This window comes from Varroa destructor, unplaced genomic scaffold (genome assembly GCF_002443255.2).
Source record: "Varroa destructor unplaced genomic scaffold, Vdes_3.0 BEIS01000002.1, whole genome shotgun sequence".
Classification (NCBI taxonomy): domain Eukaryota; kingdom Metazoa; phylum Arthropoda; class Arachnida; order Mesostigmata; family Varroidae; genus Varroa; species Varroa destructor.
In genome coordinates, this window is record NW_019211455.1 from 39,402,311 (window position 1) to 39,427,730 (window position 25,420).

The following is a 25,420-nucleotide window of genomic DNA, read 5'->3' on the forward strand; positions in this document are numbered from 1 at the left end:
TTCAACTTATAAGGCACCTAAGGTTTTAATTCTTGCTGAGATTTTAGAGGTCAAGGGGCCGGCCGATAGTCGAGTGTTTGCGGCCCATCCTCTTTATCAGTCAACGAGGTGTTTACCATCTAAGGTCCTCATAGACTATCGACCGGAATAGGATAATTTACTTAATCCTACTTAAACCATCTTTGAGCCTAGCTAACAATCGTTGAGCAATGTATCATCAGAGCACATATATCCAAAACCTTAGCTCCGGGCTTTAGTCCAAATTTTTAACCCCGGAAAACATAAAACGAGGTATCAAAAATACATCTGCTTCAAACAACATTAGTGGTTCCCCAATAAAGCGCACTTTTTTCGCCTGAAACATTCGTCTTTAAAGCCTAAACTCAAAACAGAAATCCGTTAAGTATAGAGCAGGCCTACAGAGGTTTATCAAAGTAGGGCGCATTTTTGTGCGCTATATATAGTAAGAGTAACAAATTATATCATAGTAAAGGGAAAACGTTTGAAAAACTTTCATTACTTTACTCTCAGTTTAATTAAAGGCCTATTTCCAAGTAAAATGAAATCCAACAAGAACAATGACGACCCAGCCTGCAGCCTATAGTAAACGCTATAGAAAACACAAACATAGTCATTGAAGCAAAGCAATGGACCGAACGACTTGTTTCGTAACCAAGAAACGGTCAGTTTCTTGGAATTCCCAGAATATCCGTCGAAGCTGTGTATGTGTCTATGTACGGCTGACACAATGAGATTTGCAAACAAACAATTTCGGAAATCAGCCATTATGAGCCAACTATAGTAATTTGGGGCACTCACAAATACTTATGAAGTACAGTCCAAGATGGCTTAGTCTACAAGTTACTGGTATCGCAGCTACTAACCGATCGTGAAGTGCCGAGTGGAAAGCAACACCTCTCACATATATAGCTCTACCTGGCCCCATTTAGCCTTGGCGTTAACGTGGCAATTTCCAAAACACTACATCTATGACTCACCGAAAGGCCATGAAAGCATGCGTCAAGCTGCATGTCATTTAGCAACAAAGTGCGAATATGGCAAAGACAGTGGAGCTTACAACTACAGGCCCCATGACAAACATCCATGGCGAAAAAAAAAAGATAAAAACGTCTCCTAATGTCGGTGGAAGAATCAATTACTTTTTCGGATCCCCGGTCTGAACGGTACCGACCGCAAAGACGGCGGGTGTCAGGAATTAGGAATGTAATAATGTCCTAGACAAGTATTCAAATGCAACAGTAAGTAATATTATCACTTCGAACGGCGGGCGTTTTGACAAACCCAGAGGTGAGCTAACATACTTCATAACCCAGTCCATTACGGAATATGAAACTATGTGAACTTATCCGTACCGCACACGGGCTGCGTCACCTACCCCTGCGTGCACTATGGCTCTGACAAATAGGCTAACCTCCCGCACACGCTAGGGTCCTGCTTACGTTAGATATTGCTAAAAGCAAATTTACCAACGACAACGTCTTGAAAGCAATCAGCAGGGGTCCCAGGGATCTCGTGCAGTTCGTGAGGAAGATAAGAAAATAATGTGGGATAAGGAAAGCATTTACGGAAGACACGGATTTTCCAGATGTTTCAAAGATGATACTAGGAGAAAATGGGCCACATAATATCTATCACAATTTCCGTCGCACGGGGAACCAGACTTGTGGAAACCTAATGTTCTGCACGGTTTATGTTGAAACCCATGCACGGCAAAGCGAGTAAGGACTTGTTTGTTTAGTCGGCTCGTTTCTTCCCCTCGTTACTCCTAATCATACGCAAAATAAACAAATCTCCAGCAATCTCTATGAATTTTCACGCGTAGCCCCGTCTTGAAGGCTTCCTCTGCTGGGAGCTCAGGGCAAACTCGGACAGGTGTAGCGAGTTAGCTAAGAGGCAATACGAAGCGATTTCGAGCCACGATGTGAATTTCCAGCGCTCTTTTGAGGAATGAGGCTTCAATGTGATTTAATTGTTTGAAATTCTCCAGTGTAGAGTCCTTTCAAATGACGTGTATTCCATACTTTGCGATTGGAACTACTTTAAAGACGTACAAACTGAGATTGGATGCGAGACACAAACTATCAGGCGATTTGATCGTCCATACAGCCAAACATTTTTTTGCTGCATTTTTCGTGGCATACAGAGTGAGACTTTTGCCGAAGGGGAACCGGTTTACGTAGGAAAGGGGCGACCTGGTAAAATACAAGCCGTAAATAACCGCTGTGTTGTTTTCAAACTTCGTCGCCTCTGTCTTGGTCAGCTTTATGGTAAATTCCAAATCTGTGATTGCCGCGTGAAGCTGAGCTAGAGCTTACTACACTTGAAACCTATTCAACTCGTATATTAATGAGTCGCCTGTATACAAGATGAAGGATAAAAGTAAACTTGGATTGCCTCTCTGAGCCAGACCGGTTGTCCGTATGAAGGACGGGAGTTCATCCATGGTTAATCTGTTCTTCTGTAGAACCGTATATTTATATAGTATATTTATAGGGACAGCCACGGTGTCAACGTGAGCGTCACCTTGCCCGTGGGCGTCAAGTCGAAGGCCGTCTTGATATGTGAGCACGAGTGCTTGCGCTCTTTGACAGAAAATAATCCTTATCCTGAACCTTGACTTTACCCTTAGTTACGTTTATAGCAAATATGTCGATAACAAAACTCTTTACATGTTCTAGAAAAAATCGTGCTGAAGCGGGATTGCAACCTAGCAAGTAAAAGCCGTGAGCGTGTGCAGGAGGGCCGCAGTGCGACTCGGGTTCGACTGGTCAAGGCAGACATTGAAGCTGCCGGCAATGACCAGAGGAGAGGCAGAAAAACAGGACAGCACTTCCAGATCACTGACGTACTTCTCCACCATTATGTACGTTGCTTTCGAATCAACCGGCCAAATATAGACTGCCACATGACGTTATGTTTATTGACGCTATCCTTAACTATATATGGCATAAGGTCGCCTATCTTATAATTGTAGAAAACGGTTGTTTCATTGCTCTTCATTGCAGTTCAAAGCGTATATCCAACATTTTAGGTTTGTGTGCTTCAAGCTGTCCCTAGTTATTGTGGTTGGGCATCAATGTTAACTGGAGTCGTAGTATCATGCACTGTACGAGTTCCAGCGCTGTCACGGGACTAGTATTAAGCTAAAATAAATGTTTTGAGTGTTACCACCGGAATTGTTGGGCACTGTTTTGCTCGGCCAATTTCGTAGCGTGTTTGCGCCCGGATTTAAACCACAACGTGTCCTAAAGTTTAGTATGCACTATTATGAGGACCAATAGTGCCCCAAGTCGATGACGCGAATCTAGACATACGCGAAAAAAGTTTTTCGGAAGGAAATTTTAGGGAATGAAAGAATGGATAAATGAACAGAGGTGACGAAACTGTTGTAACCAACACGGACGAACATATGAAGGTCGCGCGGTTTTAGGGTCGAGCCCGTGCACCTTATCGTTTCTCGTCCAAAAGAGAGACCCTAAAAGCAGAAACCTACAAGGCATCCCAAGTTTAGTGCCGGCCAGGAAAAATACCTACTGTGGGACGTTGCCTTTGACCGCTTTAAACTGCGTTTGCAGGGCTTTGCATCCCCATTTGTACCAATGTAAAGGTGACTCTTGACACACACGTGCTCGGGATCAAAGCTCCGACATACTATTGTTTTAAAGCTTTCTTTAACTTTTATCGAAGTGTACTGATGGCCAAGACGTTCCTTGAGGTCAGAAATCGTTGCAACGTTGGGATATTTCGATGATTCTATGACGTGTCGTGACCGAATTTTTGTAAAGCCGTTGTTTTGATAGTAGTTAGTATAAATAAGGCCTTGTTAAAGTTTTATTGACTGGTCCGGCTGTGTTCTCTCTACTGTACGCAAGACATACGGGGTGCGAAATGCGCTGGTAAAAAGCATCGCGCGTATATATGTTTGTTTTTCATTATAAATAGAATGTGGAATTAAATTGTCTGCGTCTTAAAATGTTTATGTTTTAAAAGAAAACGTTTGAAGCAAGCGTATTTGTATCGGAACGAACCATCGTATTTCGAAGTCATTGGAGAAATAAAAAAATTACTAGCTCTATTACTAACACCATGCCTATTTTTCTTTCATCGCACTATGTAAATTGTCGTCGATTGAAATCTTCGATAGACAATTGCAAAGTTAGATTGATATTCAATTATATTATCTGGACCCAAGGACGCAATGTCCAGGTAGAGCTGTTATGCCATAGGAGTATTAAAGGGGCCAAGAAGATGCATGCGAATAAAATTATTATCTATGCGCCAAGGATCTTATGTCAGCAGTTTATTCCGAGCTAGAGTTTAGCGGATAGTACAGTGATCGAAGTTTGATATTCTCATCTAAGTGTAAAACCGGCAAATTCTTACGATTCAATAATAAATTGCGTGTAGCAAAGAATCGTTATTAGAAATATATTCCACAACAGCACTTACTTACATACATATATATATATATATATAGTATTTTGCAGCGATAATTGTTATCTTGCCAAAGACATATGAGCGTGGCTTTCTTCATTCGCAGGATGACAGTAATATAAATAGAGTGTCTAAGGAAGACGGGTAAAAGATACTATGATACTATGCTACACTATGATACTCCAAGTGAAGTGTAGAAGCTTCGTTAATGTCTATATGTATCGAGTAGCCATTATCGCTACCTGTCAATTTCCTAAAAATTATCACTGCAAGCCTTTTCAATCATAGCGTCTAACAGTATTTACTCAACGGCCAGACTACGGTAGCTTTGAGTCTTTGTAATAACCGTAACTAACCAGAATGTCATAAAGAAGCGAAGGCTGTGGGAAGACAGGGGATTTATTTAAGTTAAGGACGTGTTGCAACAATCTGCACAAATATGCAGGGAAGATGCATGACAAAGGAGCAGGAAATGTAACAAACGTAAGAGAATAAAGTAGCCAAAACAAAACATGGCCCCCTACGTCGTATAGGAAAGGATATAGTTAGGCATCTCTTGTCTAATTTCAGCTGAAACAAAAATTTCAGCCGACAATAACAGATATAATTGAGGCAGATTTTGCTTTGTTTACTGTAGCAATGTCTGTTTATGGTTATAGATATATGGTCATATAAAGACGGACCGAAATAGATGATCAGAAGAATACTTGACGTCACGCAACTATTAGCTGCTGGCGGACGATTTAATTTAAAAGAGTCTTAGAGATGAGCATATGATACGCCAAAATGACCACTATAATACCTACAGACACTGTCAAAGAGTTATATGCAGGGAAGGTTACATAACTTGTTACTTCGAATGTTTGTAGGATTATTCTATACTGTAGTCCGACTTGGCTTAAAACCCCCCAGTTCAGTGGATAGGTCCTTCATAAACTAACGTATGTCTCATTTTTTTACTTGAATACTAGCCGTAACTTATTGCGAGAGAATTTCCCTAGAGGGATCGTCATCATTACCATCTAAAATGTCGTCGAGACAGTGCAGTGGTAACCTGTTAAATAATGGCTTTGTGCTTGGCTGAAGTAATGCCTAACGGAAAACGAGACGTATTTCGAATAATTCTGCTAATTTCTTATTTTCCATATAAACGCGTTGAAGGCTATCACGTTGCCTTGAGTTACCCAACTAAGTTAAATAAATAAACTAAGCAAAGTTAAGTATGATTCGTTACCGATGACATATTCCGGCGGAACGATATGATACCGATTCGGCAATGCTAAATTGACTACTTTACTAGTACTACTAAAATAAAAAAAAATACACCGTCAATTAAAAAATCAAATTTTGCTTATTTACAAGCAATAATAATATCATTGAAAAAACGTTTACTAAACAACAAGGTAGTAAAAAAGACGAGCTAGGCTTGATTTTACATCAATAAGCAGAGCGCAATTTAAAATGCCCTAAGTTGGGCCCTTAGGTAAGTTGTAAGCTAAGTTATTTTATTGTACCAGGTAGATGGTGAGCCTTTGTGAGCATGGACGATACGCGATTTCCGGTGATGACCCATCGACAGAATAGCGGAAACCATTCCGGCTAAAGGACAAATAGGTTTATTTCTATCTAACGGGAAGGTAGACAGTCGTTTGTCCTAGGGATATGCTGCTTGCAACTAAACATAATTTGCTAATATTTTTTTCCTTCAATCTAAAACGGAAGTATATTTGTATAAACGTAGTTGCGGGCCACACTTCAAACAATGAAATCAATTCCATAGTTCATAATGTTCACAGAAGCAGCTTTTCCCGTCTGGATTCATCTAAGCAGGTACCGAATTTATCCTGACTTGAATTACTTTCATAGCAGTGTCCAAGGTATTGCTTCCATACATTCGCAATACAAGACTGTGACCTATAAAGTACAAATATCTGCTACAAACAAAATAAAATACAAGTAATAGGTACTTAGAAAAAAAAAAGGATATTGTTTGCATCGTTTAGCCTTGAGTCACTCCTTCACATTCAACGCTCCTATGTCGCTATGTGGAGCACAATGTATATCCGGAAAGGATACGCTGTGGTATAGTGTAGTAAAATAAGCTGTCGTCATCTGGCCCCTTTGGCAAAAAGTCTCTGAAGAATATCAGTGATCGCTGGAGAATCTGCTAGGGTGCTCGGAAAGCTGCGGGAAAAACGAAAGTTCGTTTCTAAGAACTAATGTTCAGTTTCTATATCTATGTACTGTAATTGTGACGTATATCATAGAACAGAGAAGAAACGTTAATCAACATACAAAAAAAAAAAACATATTTTAGAATGTTAGATACAACCTTGAGTGACCTGAAATATCTCTTCTTCTGCTATGCAGCTTTCGGTGATGCACATTTCCAACTGTAATTTAAAATGAAATCGAACAAAGCTACGATGAACGCTAACTTTTCAAATGGTTTGCGAGCACAATCGATTGTCTCGCAGGTGCATATTATATATTTCATCTGCACGTTTCGTTTATTCTACAACAAGTGCTACAATTCACAGAGCATCAAGTCACTTTGACTGTATTACACCCGTCAGGCCTATTATTATTATTCCACGAATATCAAATTCACCATATTGCTTACAGCGGAATTTGATTGAGCGGCCAGAGGCAGTGTCGGCTTTATACAAACGTTTAGGCACTTGGGCGCTCCCTCGATAAACGAAGACGCAACACGCTACACGCATTGCTGTATTCCTCGTGTATATCTAACACGCGGTTTCTCGGTCACGTCAGCGATCGTGGTGAGCCCATCGTGATATTCTGTCGTTTTTTCGGTGGATGCGTTTGGCCTAGGCGGGAATCGGATATATAGTGAACTTCATGAACGAACGTTGGGCGTACAGGCAGGACCTGCCCGCATATTTAATTCCGCACGTGTACCTGTTGTGATGGAAGATCAGATAAATCCTTTTTTATCATCACCACCACTGACGAGAAGGGGCATATCGCGTAGCCCATATACACAGCATGCATTATCGATGAGCATTTAGGAAACAGAAATCAAGGCATTATTGAGGATTCAGTTGATTAACTGGATGTTACTAATTGATAAAACATGGTTAAATTATATTTCATTGATTATTTTAAAAAATTAATTCTATTCATTATTTTAATAGCAACTGTGTAACCTATGTCATTGAATATTCGAAATAATTCTTCTTAGCTTCACAGTTTTTTTCTCGGAGCCATCACCACGATAACCACCTTGATCCGTGAAGCAGGTGAAGTAGTGTCATCTATCCATTACATTGCGCGTCACGCTTCTATAAACCATACCGTATACGTAAAGACTGGTTTGCAACTACACGCGATGCCGCATGTACGAGAATCTTTGATTGAATCACTGTTACAAGTTTGAACTTTATTGTATAACATATGATTACCTGGCGGTTCTTCTTCTTCTTCGATATCTTGCTAATAAGATTGTTTTCATAAAATATATACTCTTATATATATATATATAGAGGGAGAGAGAGAGAGAGAGAGAGAGAGAGAGAGAAATTGAGACACAATTTGATTAGCTGTTTGTTGTAACACACATTTGTTGGTTTTTTTTTTTCTACAACAACATAACAAGTCCGTCATGGCGATAAACGGTGCGTCATCAGACTTTGAGTGAGGATCAGCCGTCTTTTCGCGATAGCGAACTGTCAGCAAAACTGAAAGCTTACCTTTTTGCTTCAAATCGATTATTTATCTTATTGCTTTATGGCCTCTAAACAATCTGAGGAAGATTTTCAGGGCAGAATTTTTAAAAACTTTTGTGCCTTCTTGCACTCCCTGGACCTTTTTAACAGTTTTTATATTTTCTATTTCTGAAAACCATGCCCAATTACCAGGCCGATATTTAACTCAGTAGCGTATCTCAGTAACACGTTGGCAAGACCACACAATGTAATATCACTTGATGTATGATTATTAATTAAAGTTTATTTGCGGATTAAAAAAGTAATTATCAATTAGTACAATAACAGTTTTTATTTAAACACACTGTCTTAAAGGCATAAGGTAAAGTATATATATGTGTGTATAGTTTGTTTCTGGGTAGTTACAGGCCTGATTAAGTCATCTGGTGTGGGGGTAACTGGTGCTTGGGTTCGAGCTACAAAACTTAGCTGAAGTCGTTTTTCAAGCGCACGCGAGGTCGTTTCGCTTCTAAACCGAACACAGGAACACTTCTCTCCGCTGCTTGAAGATAATACTTAACTATTCATTCGGATTATTAGATCTCAGTTATGCAGAACTTGGCCACTCACCTATAATATAAGATAATATGAGCCACAGCTAAATAGTACAATCGGATGACAGGAAGATTAGGGATTTCACGTTTGCTCCAGATCAACGTCAGCGTCATTATCAACTACAAGAAGACTGCTGTTTTGTCCGTTTCATAAGCAGGATTTTTGATGTAATCATGACTCACGTCCAAGACGAGTCACACAGTACTTCACGGTGGTGCAACGACAACGTCTGTGCCTATTAAATTTAGGAAATTTTGCGAAGACTTGCGAGTTTCGAATTTGAATCTTACAACAGACATTTTTATCCGATGCGACTCGGCTGATGCAATTCGGGATAGGGAAGTCGAGACATTTTTTTTTAGAGCTAAGAATCGTTTCTTTCGTGACCTCATCTTTAACTAGCGTCAAGATTATTTTTCCATAGACATATTAGTTGGCTTCGCGTATCCTCAGTTTTTATTCTCGTGACGTCTCAGCTGTTTTCACTGGAACATGAAAGCTCATGAAGCCCAACAACTACAATATTCTATAATAACGATCCTAAAATCCAGTTGATTTGTCTAAACATTAGCTTCATGTTGGCTATTAGATGCAAAATGTGACTTATCTCTCCAAAACAGATTCAGAAGTACGCAGTGCATGTTGAAATTTTTTAGAGCAGCGATACCTCACTGTCAGGTGTAAAAAAACATCGACAAAAACTGCTTCTAAATTTATGGAGCCGCCATAATTCACTCTGGATTTCTAATAAGCTTTACTGTTTGTTTGACACTTTGTTAGCCGTAGCTATTGATTACGATGCTTCAAAATCCAGTTTGATAGGCACAGGCAATTTCCGACCGGATCCGGTCATCGAGCAACTAACCACCATTTGACCTTCGTAAAAACGAAGCAATGTTAACGATTTTCTAAGAAAAATCACTGTTACACGTGTAATATACAAAAGAACATCAGCTTTCGTCGGAAATAGCCGCTAAATCGAAACTTTAAAATCAAATTCAACAAACAAGAGGCTGCTAAGATATTTGGCTTCGAACTGATGAACGACACCGTATACACTTGTATAGTGGAAGTATCTAATAATTATCCTAGTTCAAAGATTCCCAACAAAGCAGATGGGGCTCCATTTCAAAATTACTAGTAACACTTAACTAATTACACGAAACAATGTTAAGTTAGCAAGAGAATTGCACGATCAAGACGATAAGGGTTTTCTTTCTGATCTCTAAGCAGTGTCTCGAGACACAGAATATACATATATATCTCCCAGGTTCGTACGACCGTAACTACAATGGCTGACAAGATACTCGGTCGAGCACTGATAAATTAAGCCTATAAGAAGCCATAGAAGTTGTAGTTTTCGCCAAGCATATGCAGTTGTCGAAGCTTCCTATTAAAATGGCCTTTGCTGTAAAGAAAAAAAAATTAATATCTAAGTGGTATTTAGATATTAGATATTATCGTACCTTGAACACATTCAAGCTCTCTGCTACTATATATATATATATATATATATATATGCTTAGAACCAAATCGGCCGGATTACTATGTCAATCAATGACACTCATAAATGGTCGAATTAGTTAGCTTCCAACAACTAAATCCGCTTATTAACGAGATGCCGTGAAAAAAATATAATAGATTTATTTATTGTATGATCTTATTTATTTCGTTACACGAAACGTTTTTTATATCTTGCTGCTGTGCTATAATGTAACTACTAACTTAAGATGTAGTAGATGTTTGACTAGTCCTAGACGTCGCTCATAGACGATTGTATAATGTTTTAGCTATTGTTATAGCTAGCGTATTCGACGATCAGCTGTATTATATTATCAAACTTATACTGATTATTTCTGGTCGTAAGACGTTAATTGTACAGTCCGTTGAACCTTTGAACCGATCAGTTATGTCATGGTTCAGCTAAATCTGTTGATCGGGTTCCTTTAAAGGTTGGCATTGTATAATTGAATTGCTTTTTCCAGAGAGTCCGCTTCAAATAGGTTAACATTTGTAATACTTGTTCTGATTGGCCTCTTGACTGGCTTATCGAATTTGTGCGTTACCTTTGTTGACGTAATAAATTTCCCGGACACTTCCGCTGCCGCAGAACCGTTTCGCTTGACGATCTCGCGTCATAACCGAACATTTTTCTTTGAAAATCCCCTGTCTGCTTGTACAGACGAGGGGAATCATCTTTACGTGCGTTCATCATACGTCCACTCGACCTGGATGAGCATACAAAAATCCACAGACAGGGCTTGAATCAGCCAATTGACAATGCATGCATGCTTCGGCTTACTGCGCAGGTCTTCGACGATATCTCTATGCTCCAAAATATGGGATCATCGGCACCAACGAAGTTGGCAGAAAATACAAATGAGGAAAATTAAAACTACATCGTTAGCTTCAAGAACAACTACGAAAGAAAATAGAACCACACTGAAACTAGCTATTGCTGACGTGTGGCAGTTGATTCGTGACACGCTTGTTTTTGCTAAAAAATGAAAAGGAAATTCTTTTTTTTTCTTCTACTTAAGTTGAAGTTGAGCATGAAAATATTCTGAGCGACTTGTTAGTACCTTGCATGACAGACGAGCCGGTTATTGCAAACGGCAGGGAGGCATTTGTTCAAAGAAGCGTATGTTCCGACGTGCTCAATCCGAAAACAGATAAACTGTTTAGGACTATTCCAGTCATTGGGTAACGGCTGTACGACTTTGATGAATGAGAGGTCTACGTAAGGAACAAACTCACTGCAGCGCACTTTGATGGCACGATAAGATGGCGAGTGGTAGGAATAGGACGCACCTCCGGCAGCATGTGCTGGGCTATCAATATTTATGACAACACGTAGTAGCCCACCTGAGTTAATATAGATCCCTTTGTAGGAGTAGTTCCCTACCTAGCGAGCATTTTAGGGAGTTGATCTTAAGGGTGTCTTATGATCTGACATGCACTATATATGGTAATTGCACACAATCAACTGATTTCTCTAAAAATCTGTTTTTTGTAACGTATACAACGTAGAGAGACAACAATCTCCTTGTTAACAATTGACGCCTTACATCTGTGTAAGTTTTGTATGCACCGCAGTTGGTGGCCGAAACCATACCACGTCCATTGTCACTACTTCAAGTTGACTGATATGCCACCTTACTTTAGCTACGCGAAGTAACTTCACGAATAAACTAACGAGGCATCTGATGTCAATGGGTACGAGTTTATCCAGGTAATGCTGCTTACTTTTGTACGCCTGTGACCAAAATAATCGCTTACAGAAAAACAACCGCCGAGGCCGTCATTTCCTTACTTTGTCCGATGGCTCTTTTTCAGCGTCTCATTCCTTGTTTACTTCATGTAGTCATATTGCATACGTAAATTTTACGTCGATAAATATTATCGTACTTATTATAATATTAGTTGTTTGTTTTAGTTTTTGTTATTAGTTAATTGTTTTCGATTTACACTAACGCTATGTTAGTGGAAATCGAAATGAACTTTGAGCCGTTTGCCTCGTCCTCGGTGTTATAAATTGTACACTTCTGCCACATATTATTCTATGTAGTTTCAAGCTGCGTGCTCTTACGGATAGCATCAGCGGTAACTCGCAGACTATTGGTCTCAGCAACGTTTCGCAGGCAAAACTTAATTGTTAAATCACTCAAGGAAATTGTCCTGTTTTAGTTCAATCGATACCATTTGAGCGCTGGTGCATGACGCTTGCGGCAGCGGAATGTTACGCTCCAAACTGCGGTTTCCTTATACGATCGCCATTGCTAATATTAAAGAATAAATTGCGCTGATAGTAGATGAGCGAAGCAAACGCGAGATTCGATTGAAAAAAGATCTGTCAATTACCGCATCTGCACAAAGAGTAATAGTCGTTTCGTTTTCGGGGCCTGCATTCTAGACCTACGCTAGGTAGGGCCCAAAGTTGAATTTGGGGCGTGTTTGAAGAGTGCGCACCGAGCAGCGCTTTCGTGCCATTATATGTTCGTACAGCAGTCTATAAGATCTATATATGTATGTATGTATGTATGTGTGTGTGTGTATATAGACATACGTATGTATCTAATGCAGATATTCGTTAGACATCATTCTCTTGCACTTTTTCTTCATTTGATTCTATGTCTACGGCGTCATAGTGGCCGGTAACAGCCCAACGTTCTATTTCAGTTAGGCGCCTGTGCAATCGATGCGGCGCTGCTTCGTATAGCAGGAGAGTCCAGTGCTTGTTCGGCCCTGTCGACGCGTTCTTATTGGCCGATTACTCTTAGGAGAGCCGTTAGGACTATTGTGTCTCGCTTGCATTGCCCTTACTGAGGTACCTTACCACCTTTCAGACTCTCACTGTTGTTGCCTTCTGGTTCGCTTAGTAGTCTACTGCCACGCAACCTGTCATAGGAGTAACTCACCACCTTTACTTCCAAGGGCCGTATTGCTCAACAATGCACAGTCTCTTGATGCTAGTAGACGAGAAGCCGGTTGTACCTGCAGAAAAAAATGAGTTTATTCAGGCGGGCTGGTCTGTGAACAACACAATATGATCGGGTTAAATATCTGAAATGGGTGCTACTCTGGCCGCCGCGAAGATCTGTTCGAGTCATTTACTAGCTGAAACGTTCTTACATATGTAGGCGGATGCCGAACAAGCATCCGCAAGTGAATTATGGCGTCGGTCGTTGCCTGACATTTAGGCTGCAATTATAAGTAGTGACAATTCCTTGAATCTGACAGGTGGATTATATCAAGAGCAATCATATTCTATTATATGTTATCGCTGTATATTTAAACACTTGATCCGATAAATGTAATTTTCTATATGTATAATAAAATTATATGTATAATTCAAGCTATTTTCGCAAGGCTCATAACCAGAATAGGGTTGTTTACATGTTGTTGTATATGCTGTTGCTCTTGGACCTATTAGCCTTTATTGGGATGATATAGTACAAGTTTTTTTCATCCATTACTTGTTTGAATTTGATCACTTATCTATACACCCGCAAGTAAGTCCGATGGACAAGAAACTCCTATTGAACGTGAAAGAGACGAAATCTTCTTATATAACTAAAATCTGCTAAAAATTGTTCCACGTATTTTACGTGCGTTGGGTAAGCTCTTAAACGTTGCCTCAGACGACTCGTTTACAACGAGAACGAGGTGCAATCACGCCTGTTTAAATTTAGCAGTTAAAAAAAATTAATGTCCTAATAGCAGTTTACCGCTGCGTTATCACGAGCTCAAAATAAATTACTGTTCTCGTGTTTCTCAAAATTTTCTTTTGAAGTTAATAGAAGACAATGCCATTCTACTCTGCAAGTAGGCTTGTGATTTTTCTGGTTTCTTCGATCCATAGCGGCTATCATATAATTATGAAACGAGCTAAAGCCATAAAAGGTCAAGTACATTGAGTCATAGTCCGAACCAATGTCCCGCCGACAGGTTCAAGGCTTGCGAATACGTCAGCTTGGGTCATATACTTGTCTGAATAATAGCTCTTGTTTGCTTTGGAAACTGTGTGGTTTTAGAATCCTGTGAAGCGTCATCTAAATCACTTCCGTAAAGCTGAATTACCTTATCGTCTTGGGAAGCTAAACTTATAAGTATGTCCCCAATTACAGGTTACATTCTGCACGACGACGTCGAATATACATAGTCTTATAGCGATTTTTACCTCGAAAGCAACTTAAACCTACTTTACTGGGAATCAGAATAACATCTTAATAGCGACGGACCACGCTCCTCTCATTTCAGCTTTGACTTCAAATATTGTTAAACTGATTTGCATTTTAAGAAAATAAATTTTCAATGTGTCTTATCGGAAAAAAAGGACATCAAGGACGAGTGTGTTTCTTGTTTCTAAATCACTTGCTTGGTGCCTACGCTTTTTTGAAAGGACTAAAGCTTCTCCGTCCTGTAATAGGCCTTTAGTCGAAGCACGATGAACACCGAAAAATGAAAATAATTTAACTCGTATAGGTCGTATAATATATATTGCTACTGATCGATAGTAACTTTTGTGAGTCTAACAGATTTCGCAAGTTTTAGATATACATAGATTGTAGCGCCAAGTGTTTTAGACATCAGATGACTTAGCGCCAGGATTGGCCGCCATGAAAGTGAGGATATATGCTCTTCCCATAAGAAAAATATTATCCTACGATATCCTGCTACACAGAGAAAATCAAGTAGAGAGAAATCAACCTGTAAACACAGCACCATATGTCAGACGCCTGATGGTGAATCGACCTTTTAAACATGGAGTTCTACCAAACCAGTGGCTCTTTCATAGCAATGTCGACCGCTCATTGCACCAGTTAATAGTCTCCGCTAAGTGTAGAGATCAAAATCTGGTTTATAGATTATCGAGAAACTTTCCCGGTTTGTCTGACCCCCTAGCAGGCTTGACTCATGTCAAAAATCATCGAACTGACTAAAAACGCATAGAAATACGCTTCAGACGAAAAATGTTGATTAGATTTGGTTCAATCAAAACGTTTTCTAATTCAAATGAATATTCAAAGCAGCTGCTTCATTCAATGATTTCCACATAAATTCAACAACGATTTCAGGGACGCCTTGGTTCGCATCAACCGAAACGCCAGACAGACGCCTCATGATCGCAGCTTGGCGGACTATCCTCAATGGCCTGCTCTTTTTTTTACCTCTTTCAAAGCTCTGCCCCATAGAAATTGCTTTATGTGCGTTCAGGCTTAGGAAAAATTCATAAGAATCCTAGATTTAATTTGGAGCCAATTTCAAGTACTTGTAACTACAACAAAAATCGAAATAGCTTAATGTCATTGTGTAATTTATATTTTTATTGAGAAGCAGAACACACACGTGGCATTTTATGCTTTCTATAATGTTTATCTCACATTTCCAGGGCAAAAATCAAAGATAATCGAAGAGCAACCTTTCATATTAATTCAGCTCAATGGTTGACACAGTTTCATTGGAACTCGCGTAGAATCTATTCTGTAAAATATTCTCTACTGTTTTACTGTTAGTCTTTTCAAGTTCGAATCGCAACCTGCCCTATAAGAAGGACATTAGATAATTGCTTTCCTAGATCCAAAGAACTCTCCAACGCGTCAGAAGGTACTAGTAGAAGAGGTCGCTATCTTTTCTAGGTGCGTTAGCTTCAAGGACAGCCCAGGTGAAAAGCCAAAAAGAAATAACAGTTTCCAAAAACAGTTTAAATGAACCTCTCGTTCCCAAGCGGACCGCAGCCAGAAACCTGTTACAAAGACCGAAATTTTGAGGAAATGCTGTCGGCTCTCCGCAGTAATGCGCTTACCCCAAGCTTCACTCAGGCATCTCGGGAGAGCTCACCGCTGCTTCGGTGCAACATCAATGTTCCCACGTTTTCTTTTGCCTTGCTAACAAAAATCTACAAAAACATAGAAACGTGGCAAGACAAGAGCATCTTCTACGCGTTAGAGTTATAAACGCGACAGAAGATTACACCTATACGGCCAGAACGCAGCGTCTTATTGAAAGACAACAGCGGAAGGCTAGACTAATGACTAGAACATTGTAAATTATATTCAACAACAAATGTCAAGTTAGATAGTTCGAGGCAATTGATTTAAAAATGGCATTTGTTTTGAAAGTTTACATCAAAACTGCAGTGTTTTTTTCAGACGCTGTTAATAATATTGTATGAAAAAGCAGATGGTTTACTACTACAATTAAAGTTTTATCAAAGCTCTTTCATATTTGTTGTACGACTCGAATACAGTTTTGCCAATTGTGGAAAAGTACTATTTTTTACATACTTTTCTTACCGAAACCCAACGCCAACTGGGTGACTTTAGCTCTAGCTGTGGCGTCAAAACACTTCCTGAGTTCTGCTTTACATTGTTCGTTGTAGCTGACGTAAGAGAAGGATTTAGCAAAGGAGCGTTAATTGAAAGCTTTCATAGAACTCAGATTTTGTGTTCATACCTTCTTTTCACTATGGACGAAAAGATATGGATACGTCAAATCGATACTATATTCTCTTCAGACAGTCATATAGGCACCTTGTGTAAAGGTTGAACACTGAAAGTTCACTGTTTTTTTATTTTGATTACGCCACTGTGAAGAAAAAGCTCGTGGGTGAAATAAATACGTTTTGCCTAACAGACGAATGAAATAGAGGACGAATTGCCTACAAATCCCTTCCGCCTAGCTACAGCAGAACCAATTTTTGCGGCCATCCTTCAAAAGCACTGAGGTATGTATGTGTATATACTACGTACGCTGTATAGAAACGTATCGTCAAGGCTCTAGCCAACAGCACTTCCCCGACTGCAGCTGCAAATTTGTACTTGACGCAATACGACCTTTTGAAAGCGCTTTCATTTTGACAAAAAGCAAAATTTCCCTGAGCCACTCTTCTCTATGAGAAGTGGAAACTGTCACACGGCAAGCGGCAAACAAGTTCTTCCGGAAATTGAATTCCATAATTGTTCTATTTGTCGGCCAAACCTAAAACACATCACGGTCTAAGTCTGAAGCCAGGCGGAGACATTTGTTATTCTGTGCTGAAAGCCTCGTGCCAGGTGCAACACCTAACGGCTTAAGACTGGACGTAAAATTCAACATATTTTGATTTGATACTTGCAAGCCAATGAACGCATCTGACGACCACCATATAGGAATTAAGAAGAGGAGCAAGGATCGACAAGATTGTCAACATCATCCCCATTAGCCGAAGGAAGCCCGTGCAAACAACTTGGCTTTAGGCACTTTAGGCTAAAGCGTCTACACCTAACAGTTGTTGTCAAGCTGTTATTAACCGTCCCACAAGTAACCAAAGAAGTAGTCAACGTTGACAATTTTTTACTCAGTAGTGTACCGGTGTGCATCTAGGCGTGAGCACTAAGAGCAGTACACGGATAACTTACGTTTCTATCATGGATTTGTTTAAGTCATACTTGTAATCACGATTATAAGTAAATAAAAGCAAAGGTGCACCAGAAGCCGTGAAGCAATCTTAGCACAGAGACGAAATTCAAACTATGAAGATTTTAATCAAAGATTTCGTCTTCGCACTTCTAGAAGTATAATGCCGTGACGTCGCGTCCGCAACCAACCGCCTTGGGCTTCGATGTATAATGTATGCTTGACAGGTTGGTTTATCATATATTTCTTGAGAAGATAGCATGTCTAGGGATTAGTTGTAGAACGATTGCTTGGTGCCAATCTTACCTTACACATCAGACCTTTACGGTCAGTATCGGTGACCTTTTGTATGACTTAGTCACCAGGTCTTTCAAATTTTCACAAGATTCGTTGCTTAGTGCATTTTCTGTACACGCGCTTCTCACAAGACCTAAGTGTTTCCAATACCTCGCTATTATATCTCACAATCTATACGAAAATTCGATGATGCAAAGATGCACTACAAATTCAGGAAGTATTTATCTGCATTTCCTTTAGGTGCGTGGCACATCTGCTGGAGTAATAATACTAGTAATAATACTCTGCCTCGAAGAGTGAGTGCATTTGACAACGCGGCTTCCGATTGACTATGAGAGAACTAGCTGTCGATAAAGATGAAACTCCTGAATTACATTGCGGACATAAGTGAAGTTGCGTCCTGTATCGGTAACCTGACTTTCAGGCTGTTTTCACCGCAGGACGAGCACAAATGCTTTTGCGATTATCTAACTTTCAAGTCACACCTATCGTCATATTGTGTCTAGGATGTCTGTTGACTTTTCATCAAAGAGATGATTTTACATCGATACGTTCAGAATGGGTTTCTGGATGTTTTTCGTGCCGCTGGAATATGTCCCAAGGCTAAATGGTCCTTTCTAGCATTAATGTGCCTTAGCGGAGTATTAGTACCCAAACATTTAATATGTTCCATTCAAAATTAGTAATTTTTACGCAGTTTGACCAAATAATCTGAGAAGTGGCTTTTCCATTCCGCTGTCTAAAATGGCGGCTATCAATATTGCATTGTTCTTTTGCATCGCGAACGGCCCGCCGTGTACACAAACAACGTCACTAATTTTTTGCCAAAAAAGCCTTTCGTATTTTGTTACAAAGGAAGCATTGTATTATCTTTGTATCCATTGTGTCTTGCTTTCGATGCATCAAATACATATACCCGCTAGATATAGTGATATCTGGATGCGTAGATGTCATACTTTCTCCGAATTGCGCTCTTTCCTTTATTTGTTTTTTTCTTTATTAGGAAAACTGAGTATTCGTATTCACTTTTGAACCGTTTTGCTAATAGAGTCGAAATGGGTATTTTTTTTTATTCGGGAAATGCTGCGAACCAAAAACTGCTTACAGTACACGCGCGTTGTACAATAAATAATATCTATATTGCTATGAGTACCTTAAAGCCTTCGCTCACACAGCTATATCCTCAATCAATGAAAAATAAGTAAGTTTCACGTCGTTATTTTATTAGAACGAATTTTCTCTACCTAAAAGAAGGAAGCCTAACCTTGTCAAAACGCGGAACAAGATATGGCATCACATTCTCATGCATGCCATGATTTCTGCATAATTTGTTTTTTACACGAACTGTCTAGTTATGTGTTGTAGACAAATTTAAATTAGTAACCTTTGTATTATGTGGTACACGTGAAGTGGGTGCGATGTTTAAGAAAACGTTATTACGCTTCTAAAAAGCGAGCTTTGGCATACCGCTGCCAACCTTTTACTCATCTTTAAAACTTCCTCTGAGGTCAATTTAGTACAACCCTAGACCTCAACCATTTATCATTCACTCCGTCTTCGCTGTCTCGGAAACAGTTTTTTTACTGTTTTCTTGATCAAATTATCCGAGAGTTCACGCGGCGCTCTACCTAGTTCACCTTGAGCTATCATGTACTCTTTTCCCTATATGTCGCCTTTTTTCCTTTGGTCTCCTTGCGCAGGTTGAACCCGGCCTCTTGGGGTTGCCGTTGAGCATGATACGAGCTCCTCTAGATCTGTTATAGGCCTTTTAGGCTTTCACGGCACTAGCGTTTAACCTTTCATCTATTGGATGAGGCATGTACCGAGATATTTGCGGTCTCGCAAATGGTCGCCCTTATCTCCGTCGCATTCAAGCATTCGAGAGCGTTTTAGAACGTGCGGCAGTCTCTGTCAATCGCGTACTGTAACGCCCCCTTGTTGAACTTTTTCAACTTCCTATTGCAGTTAATATAATATTCTATAACTTTAAAGTGCCAACGTGGACGAATCAGTTGTACGCAAAGCTAACTACAAGGCGCTTTGTTCGTCACGACAGCGCGTTTAAGGTTATCAATTTCGCAATTATAAAGTTTAGTTGTGATTTTTTAGAACTACAAGCAATTGAGTTGTAATCTTTTAATTATCTAAATTATGATCGATTCTGTAAACGATTTGATCTGACCAAATACAAAAGCAACATAGCATGTTTTTAACGTGGGTAGAGCACACATTCAAACAAACTATCCTTTAGCATTAGACAAAATAGGTCATATCTAGATTTCTCTGCCGTCGCGGAGAATTGCGCCGTGCACTAAATTTCCCAATGCGCTAGTTCCTAATTAACGGTCTGTGTTCCAGTGTAATTCCTGTGTGTTTGACAATAACACGAAAAAATTTAGTTTTTAATGTTTAACGCACACAGCCGCTGTATCAACCCGACGATAGGTAAGTAAATAGTCAAAATGTAAAACGCATATCTATTAAATTACATTTAAGGTAAAATAAATTGCATTGACTTATATCGAATTTTCTCATTATTTTTGATAAAATATTGATCACTGTAAGCAAGCTCGCTTCTTTCATTTTCATATCGTTTATCATATGAAATGCTCTATAGAACAGCCAGCAATTCTGGCTCCCCACCGCTAGAAACCACGTTCATAATCAAAATAATAAGAACAACGCAATATATTACCAAAATAATTTCCAATTTGCAGCCCACCACGCACTAGGAACCCAAGGAAACATGATTTATTAACCAATGCCAAGGCTCTGCGCGTGGTCGTCTCCTTGAGAATCGCTTGCCTATTGCAACCGTGAAGTGAATGTATGTACGCCGTATGTATTCATACCTTATGCCACATCTAAACGCGGGAAATTTCAAAAACTCTAACGGACTCTGTACGAACTGATTCTGTGAGATTCAATGTCTTTGCTACGAAAAGTGATCAAATAGACAAAAGATATAACCGGCCATAAAATCGTTCTTAAAGCGACGAGGTGTTGCGCGCTTCCAGTTTTTACGAAACGAAAAAAGTCGTTTATGTTTGGGAAAACGAAATGTTCCAGCTGCCGGACACTACGCTTTGCACCCCATATGAATTATCAATTCAAGAGCTGAGAATTATTTTTTGAAACAAATACAATAGCATATAAAAGCTAAAATTGAATTTCACTGAAAACATTTTATACAAATGAAGGCACTGAGTGATTGTAGGATCGGTAAATAGTTTATTGAGTACTATATATATTTTCAACAACAGGAATTCAACTTTGTTTATTTGTCATTTACTATGTAACAATTAACCAGGTCATTTTTTTTTTATAAACATAAACTTAAGTGTACATTTGAGTGTATGAAATTCTAATACTAACGTTCTAAAAGATGGATTAACATGGTCAAGCTTTGTTGTTTGTTCGTTAATAGTCTATTGCCGTTGTGGGTTCAAACCTAGAAAATGTTTTATAGAAGAAGACACCTTGCGTTTCATCTGATTTCATGCCAAATGCATAGAGGGATCAAGAGCATAGAGGAAGGTCAGCAAAAAGAGTAGCAGCCTATTAGAACGAATTGTGTTCTTGTATTTAGTAAATTACTTTGCTCAAATGCAAAAAGAGCGGGCTAGAGTTTTAGGGAACTTTTCTAGTTAACAATATTAGCAATGCATGGCCGTTTTCTATAAACGTTTGCCACGTTAGTAGGGCCCGATTTAATGGAAAAGAAGATGGATCCGAATTAGTTGCTCCTTGTGCTACTTACGTGCTTCATTTTATAACATCATAGATACAACGTCCACTGCTATTCTATCTGTCTTAGAACTGTTCCTTGGGATGTCCTAATTGAAGGACAACGAGCGACAAAAACGTACGCGGAGAATTCGGATCAGTTTGAAGCAAATATGGCATTCGTTGTCATTTAGCCAGGCAAGCCTTAGGCGTAGAAAAGCATCATGCAATGGCCTTCAAAGGAATCAACTTCAGGTAGCGTTTTACGCTGTCAAGCATGCGCTGGCAGAATGTGTCGTTAACAACTATTATTACTAATATTTAGCTGATTTAGGATACACCTTCTTCTTTTCACAATTCGCTAGATGAAAAGTTGCCTACAAATCTAATATCCGCCTCAGTTTTGCCTCCCTGCAATTTCTCCAAATCTTTCAACCTGAGTTGCAAGGGGGAAAAGTTTCAATTGGTACCAATTTGTAGACAAACGGATAAGATTCAGCGGCGTTGGACACCCCTATTCTCACTGAAGAACCACAAATATCGTCCCCAATGAAGTCTGCTGATATCAGCGAATCGTTCAGTTTATGGAGTTCGCTCTCATGTTAAGGACGCTCGAGAGAGCTAGCAGAAGCGTCGTAATAAGATGGACAAGGAATAGGTCAAGCGAAAAGGTTTGTTTATGCGGACTAATAAGAGATTTCCATTAGCTATACATATAAACAAAACTAGAGCATAGAGTTAAACTATACTGACAAAAATAATGTAATTTATCACCTTTCCTATTAGGAGCAGGTTGAAAACGTGTCCGTACTTTAAATAGTACCAAATAGAAATGGTATTGTACATAATAATTGCAGTCGTAAATAACGACGATTCCGTTTGACGTCTCTAAACAGATACAAACCAAGAAAATGGATTTGCTGATCGAATACAGATCACTATAGTTCTTTTAGGTCATTCTGTACAAGTGAACCTTGACGAAATCAGTGAATGGGACATAACTTTATTACGGTCACGAAGTTCGAGTCATTTAGGACACTCGCCGAGCAGTTTTCATGCTTCCGCATATACTTGAAGCCGCGTTTTGGTATTGTAAGGCCATAGAGCACGGATTGTGTGTATGATATGAGTATAAACGTGCCTCCAGTCGAAAGCCTAACTCCTCCAGTGGATCAGTCAAACAACAATATAAAATCAATCAGGCATATGAACTCGCTGAATAAGAACAGGGGCACAGGCGGCTATAAAAACTACTAGTCGTAAAAAGAAGGAAATTTTGTCCAGAACACACGGACCATATCATGAGGTCATTATATAAATAGATATTAGGTAAATTGAACTATGTTTTTTTATTATGCTGCTTTGAGCTTTTTAAAGAGTCGAACAACTTTAATGACTTTTAAACCATCGAATAACAATATGTTGGTATATTTTTTGAATATATTTCCGGGAGATCCTCGGTAGATGCGTGCTTATTCGATAAGTATTAACTCCTAATCTATCAAAGTCACATGTTGACTCAAGTCCGGCGTCAACCTAATTCAGCTGCGGCTAAATTTGTTTTTCAGTACTGCCGCTAGGCATCGCATCAGGTGGCTGGCTCCCAGGACGCACAAAGGACAGTGCGTATACGTGCAGTGCAGATATCGTTCAGTTCAACAGAGGAATACTTTACCCCTGCACTAACACGGACAAATTGTCCTCATTTTACCAGCCCAGGGCACTACCGCCGTTGTGAGTTTATATTCCAGTTATCTTTGTTGAACTGAAAATCTTTTAAAACCCAGTCTCAGGAAACCTTCTGCAGTATCCGAATTACGCCGTAGTGTCCCTAACGTTGTTTTAACAATTCGATCAACTTGGTTTAGTAATTCAGTTACCTTCACTCAAAAAGAGTTCAGTCATTTCACCATTGTGATTTGGTCATTTTGCGAGTCTGTAGTTGTTGTCCTATTTTTCTATGTCGAAAGCTCAGTCATCACAGTGCTGCCAATGGCCTTACTACCTTCCAACTATTCCGCGATTTTTAGGTGAAGTAAAACCTAACCATGGAAATTTTATCGAAATACTGAACTAACAACCAATTAAGCACTGGGCACCATGTAACTAACGATATAATTGATAGATGTGTGATTCTTTCATTAGAAAACGATTCGAGTTTGTGGCAAAAAATAAGAAGAACCTACTTAGTCCAAATCTTAATCAATTCTTTCTCTTTTTCCATGAAGCCAATTTTGAATATATAGTGTACATACCATATATTTATCTACATAAAAAGACAAGTTCTTAGTAGCAAGTAACTCTCAAGTTTCTTTCCTAACATTTTGAACTGTAGATCGTCAAGAAAAATTTAACAATTTTATTCAATCACTAAAAGATTTTCCTTCCAGTTTTTCCAGATTGAAGTTATTCGCAAAAAAGTTTCCAAAGCATTCGCAAATATCCAATTTTTTACACGCATCCAATCTAAATCTATTGGACGGCTGGTGTTAACCACACAGGGGTCATCTCCTAGGCTTCTCCAGATAATTCTCCTGTTTGCTTACCCGCGACTCATGCGTAAAAGCTCCTCCTGCCTGACGCGGTTCTAAGTCCCGTACGCTGTGGCTACATCATGGCTCTTCAAATTGCGCAAGCCGTTACTCATTTAGAGCGGCATGTTGAAGATGGTATTATTTCCTTTCCCTTGAGCGGCGTGTACTGGTTCCCATGGCGCTTAAAAAGAAATTCTTAAACTAATTTAATTTAGTTTAAGGCTTAAAAGGAAACACGTCACCACCAGCGAGTCTATTGCGCAAAGGTCCATGTTCAAAGCTTAACAGAGTTAAGCGACAACCTTTTGTTCGCTCTGCCCCATCTAATGAGGATACCGGACTCGAATAATTATCTAGCTGAGGCGGCAAGTTAAATTTCTTGCGTGTATACATACGTATCCAATTGTACGCTATTTCAGTTAACGAGCAGCTACTTGAATGCTGCTTCTCCCGTCTACCCACTTAGCCTTCCATAATTATCACTTGCCGTTCAGTAGATATTAGTTATTGCCGGCAATGAATAAGGTTAGCGGTATGAATGAGGCTAAATATCTGGCGTGGCGTTGTGAGGTAACGCAAAGCGGGAGAGTTACGTTGAGACCTCTGAAGCATGGCGACGCCGGAAAACTGACGTTTGCTATTGAATAACGTGCTTCATTGAATAAATGACACAGTTTAACTTCACTTTTCGACAGTAGTAACATCTTGTCGCGCCTTTACTTCAGTGAGGTGCTATGTCGATCGTAAAATGAACAACACGCGCCAAAAAGAAAAACAATTGTAGTGCAATATATACTCTTACATCTTCTTCTATGATCTCATTCTAAAACCTCATATGATATTTTCAAGTAAGCTTTAATCATAAGCACGCCGCATAGAGTTTAACAATTAGAGGAGAAGGTCAGAGATCTGAAGTCCAGAAAGGTAATTTTGACAGAGTTGAATCGGAATTGAGGAGTAATAAGTGAATCGAAATCTAACTTCTTGAAAATTGCATATTTTAAAAATAAAAGCCGGCCCTCAGCACTGCAATTATTTCCATTCCACCACTCATTATTTCTGAATAAGATCAAATGCCTATAGTGAACGTGGGTTAAGAGAAACCTTTTACGTCTTGGAAATATTACTAATTAGCAAAAAATATTACTCTTTCCTAATTCTATTAGTTGTTTTGCGTTTAAACCACGTTGCCCATTGCGAGCTTTGAACCCAGAACTAATGTAAACC

At 39.3% G+C, this 25,420-nt stretch overlaps 1 protein-coding gene across 1 annotated transcript; it reads right to left on the reverse strand.

Annotated features, from left to right (window-relative positions):
* Positions 1 to 8,430: 8,430 nt before the first annotated feature.
* On the reverse strand, positions 8,431 to 11,992 carry LOC147757791 (uncharacterized). Its single transcript, XM_086981000.1, has 4 exons — positions 11,807 to 11,992; positions 11,321 to 11,569; positions 10,805 to 10,966; positions 8,431 to 10,146 (listed from the first exon to the last, which is right to left on the reverse strand). Exons 1-4 carry the CDS (start codon positions 11,860 to 11,862, stop codon positions 10,071 to 10,073), a joined length of 543 nt encoding a protein of 180 aa, XP_086837126.1. The 5' UTR covers positions 11,863 to 11,992; the 3' UTR covers positions 8,431 to 10,070.
* Between the last annotated feature and the right edge of the window lie 13,428 nt (positions 11,993 to 25,420).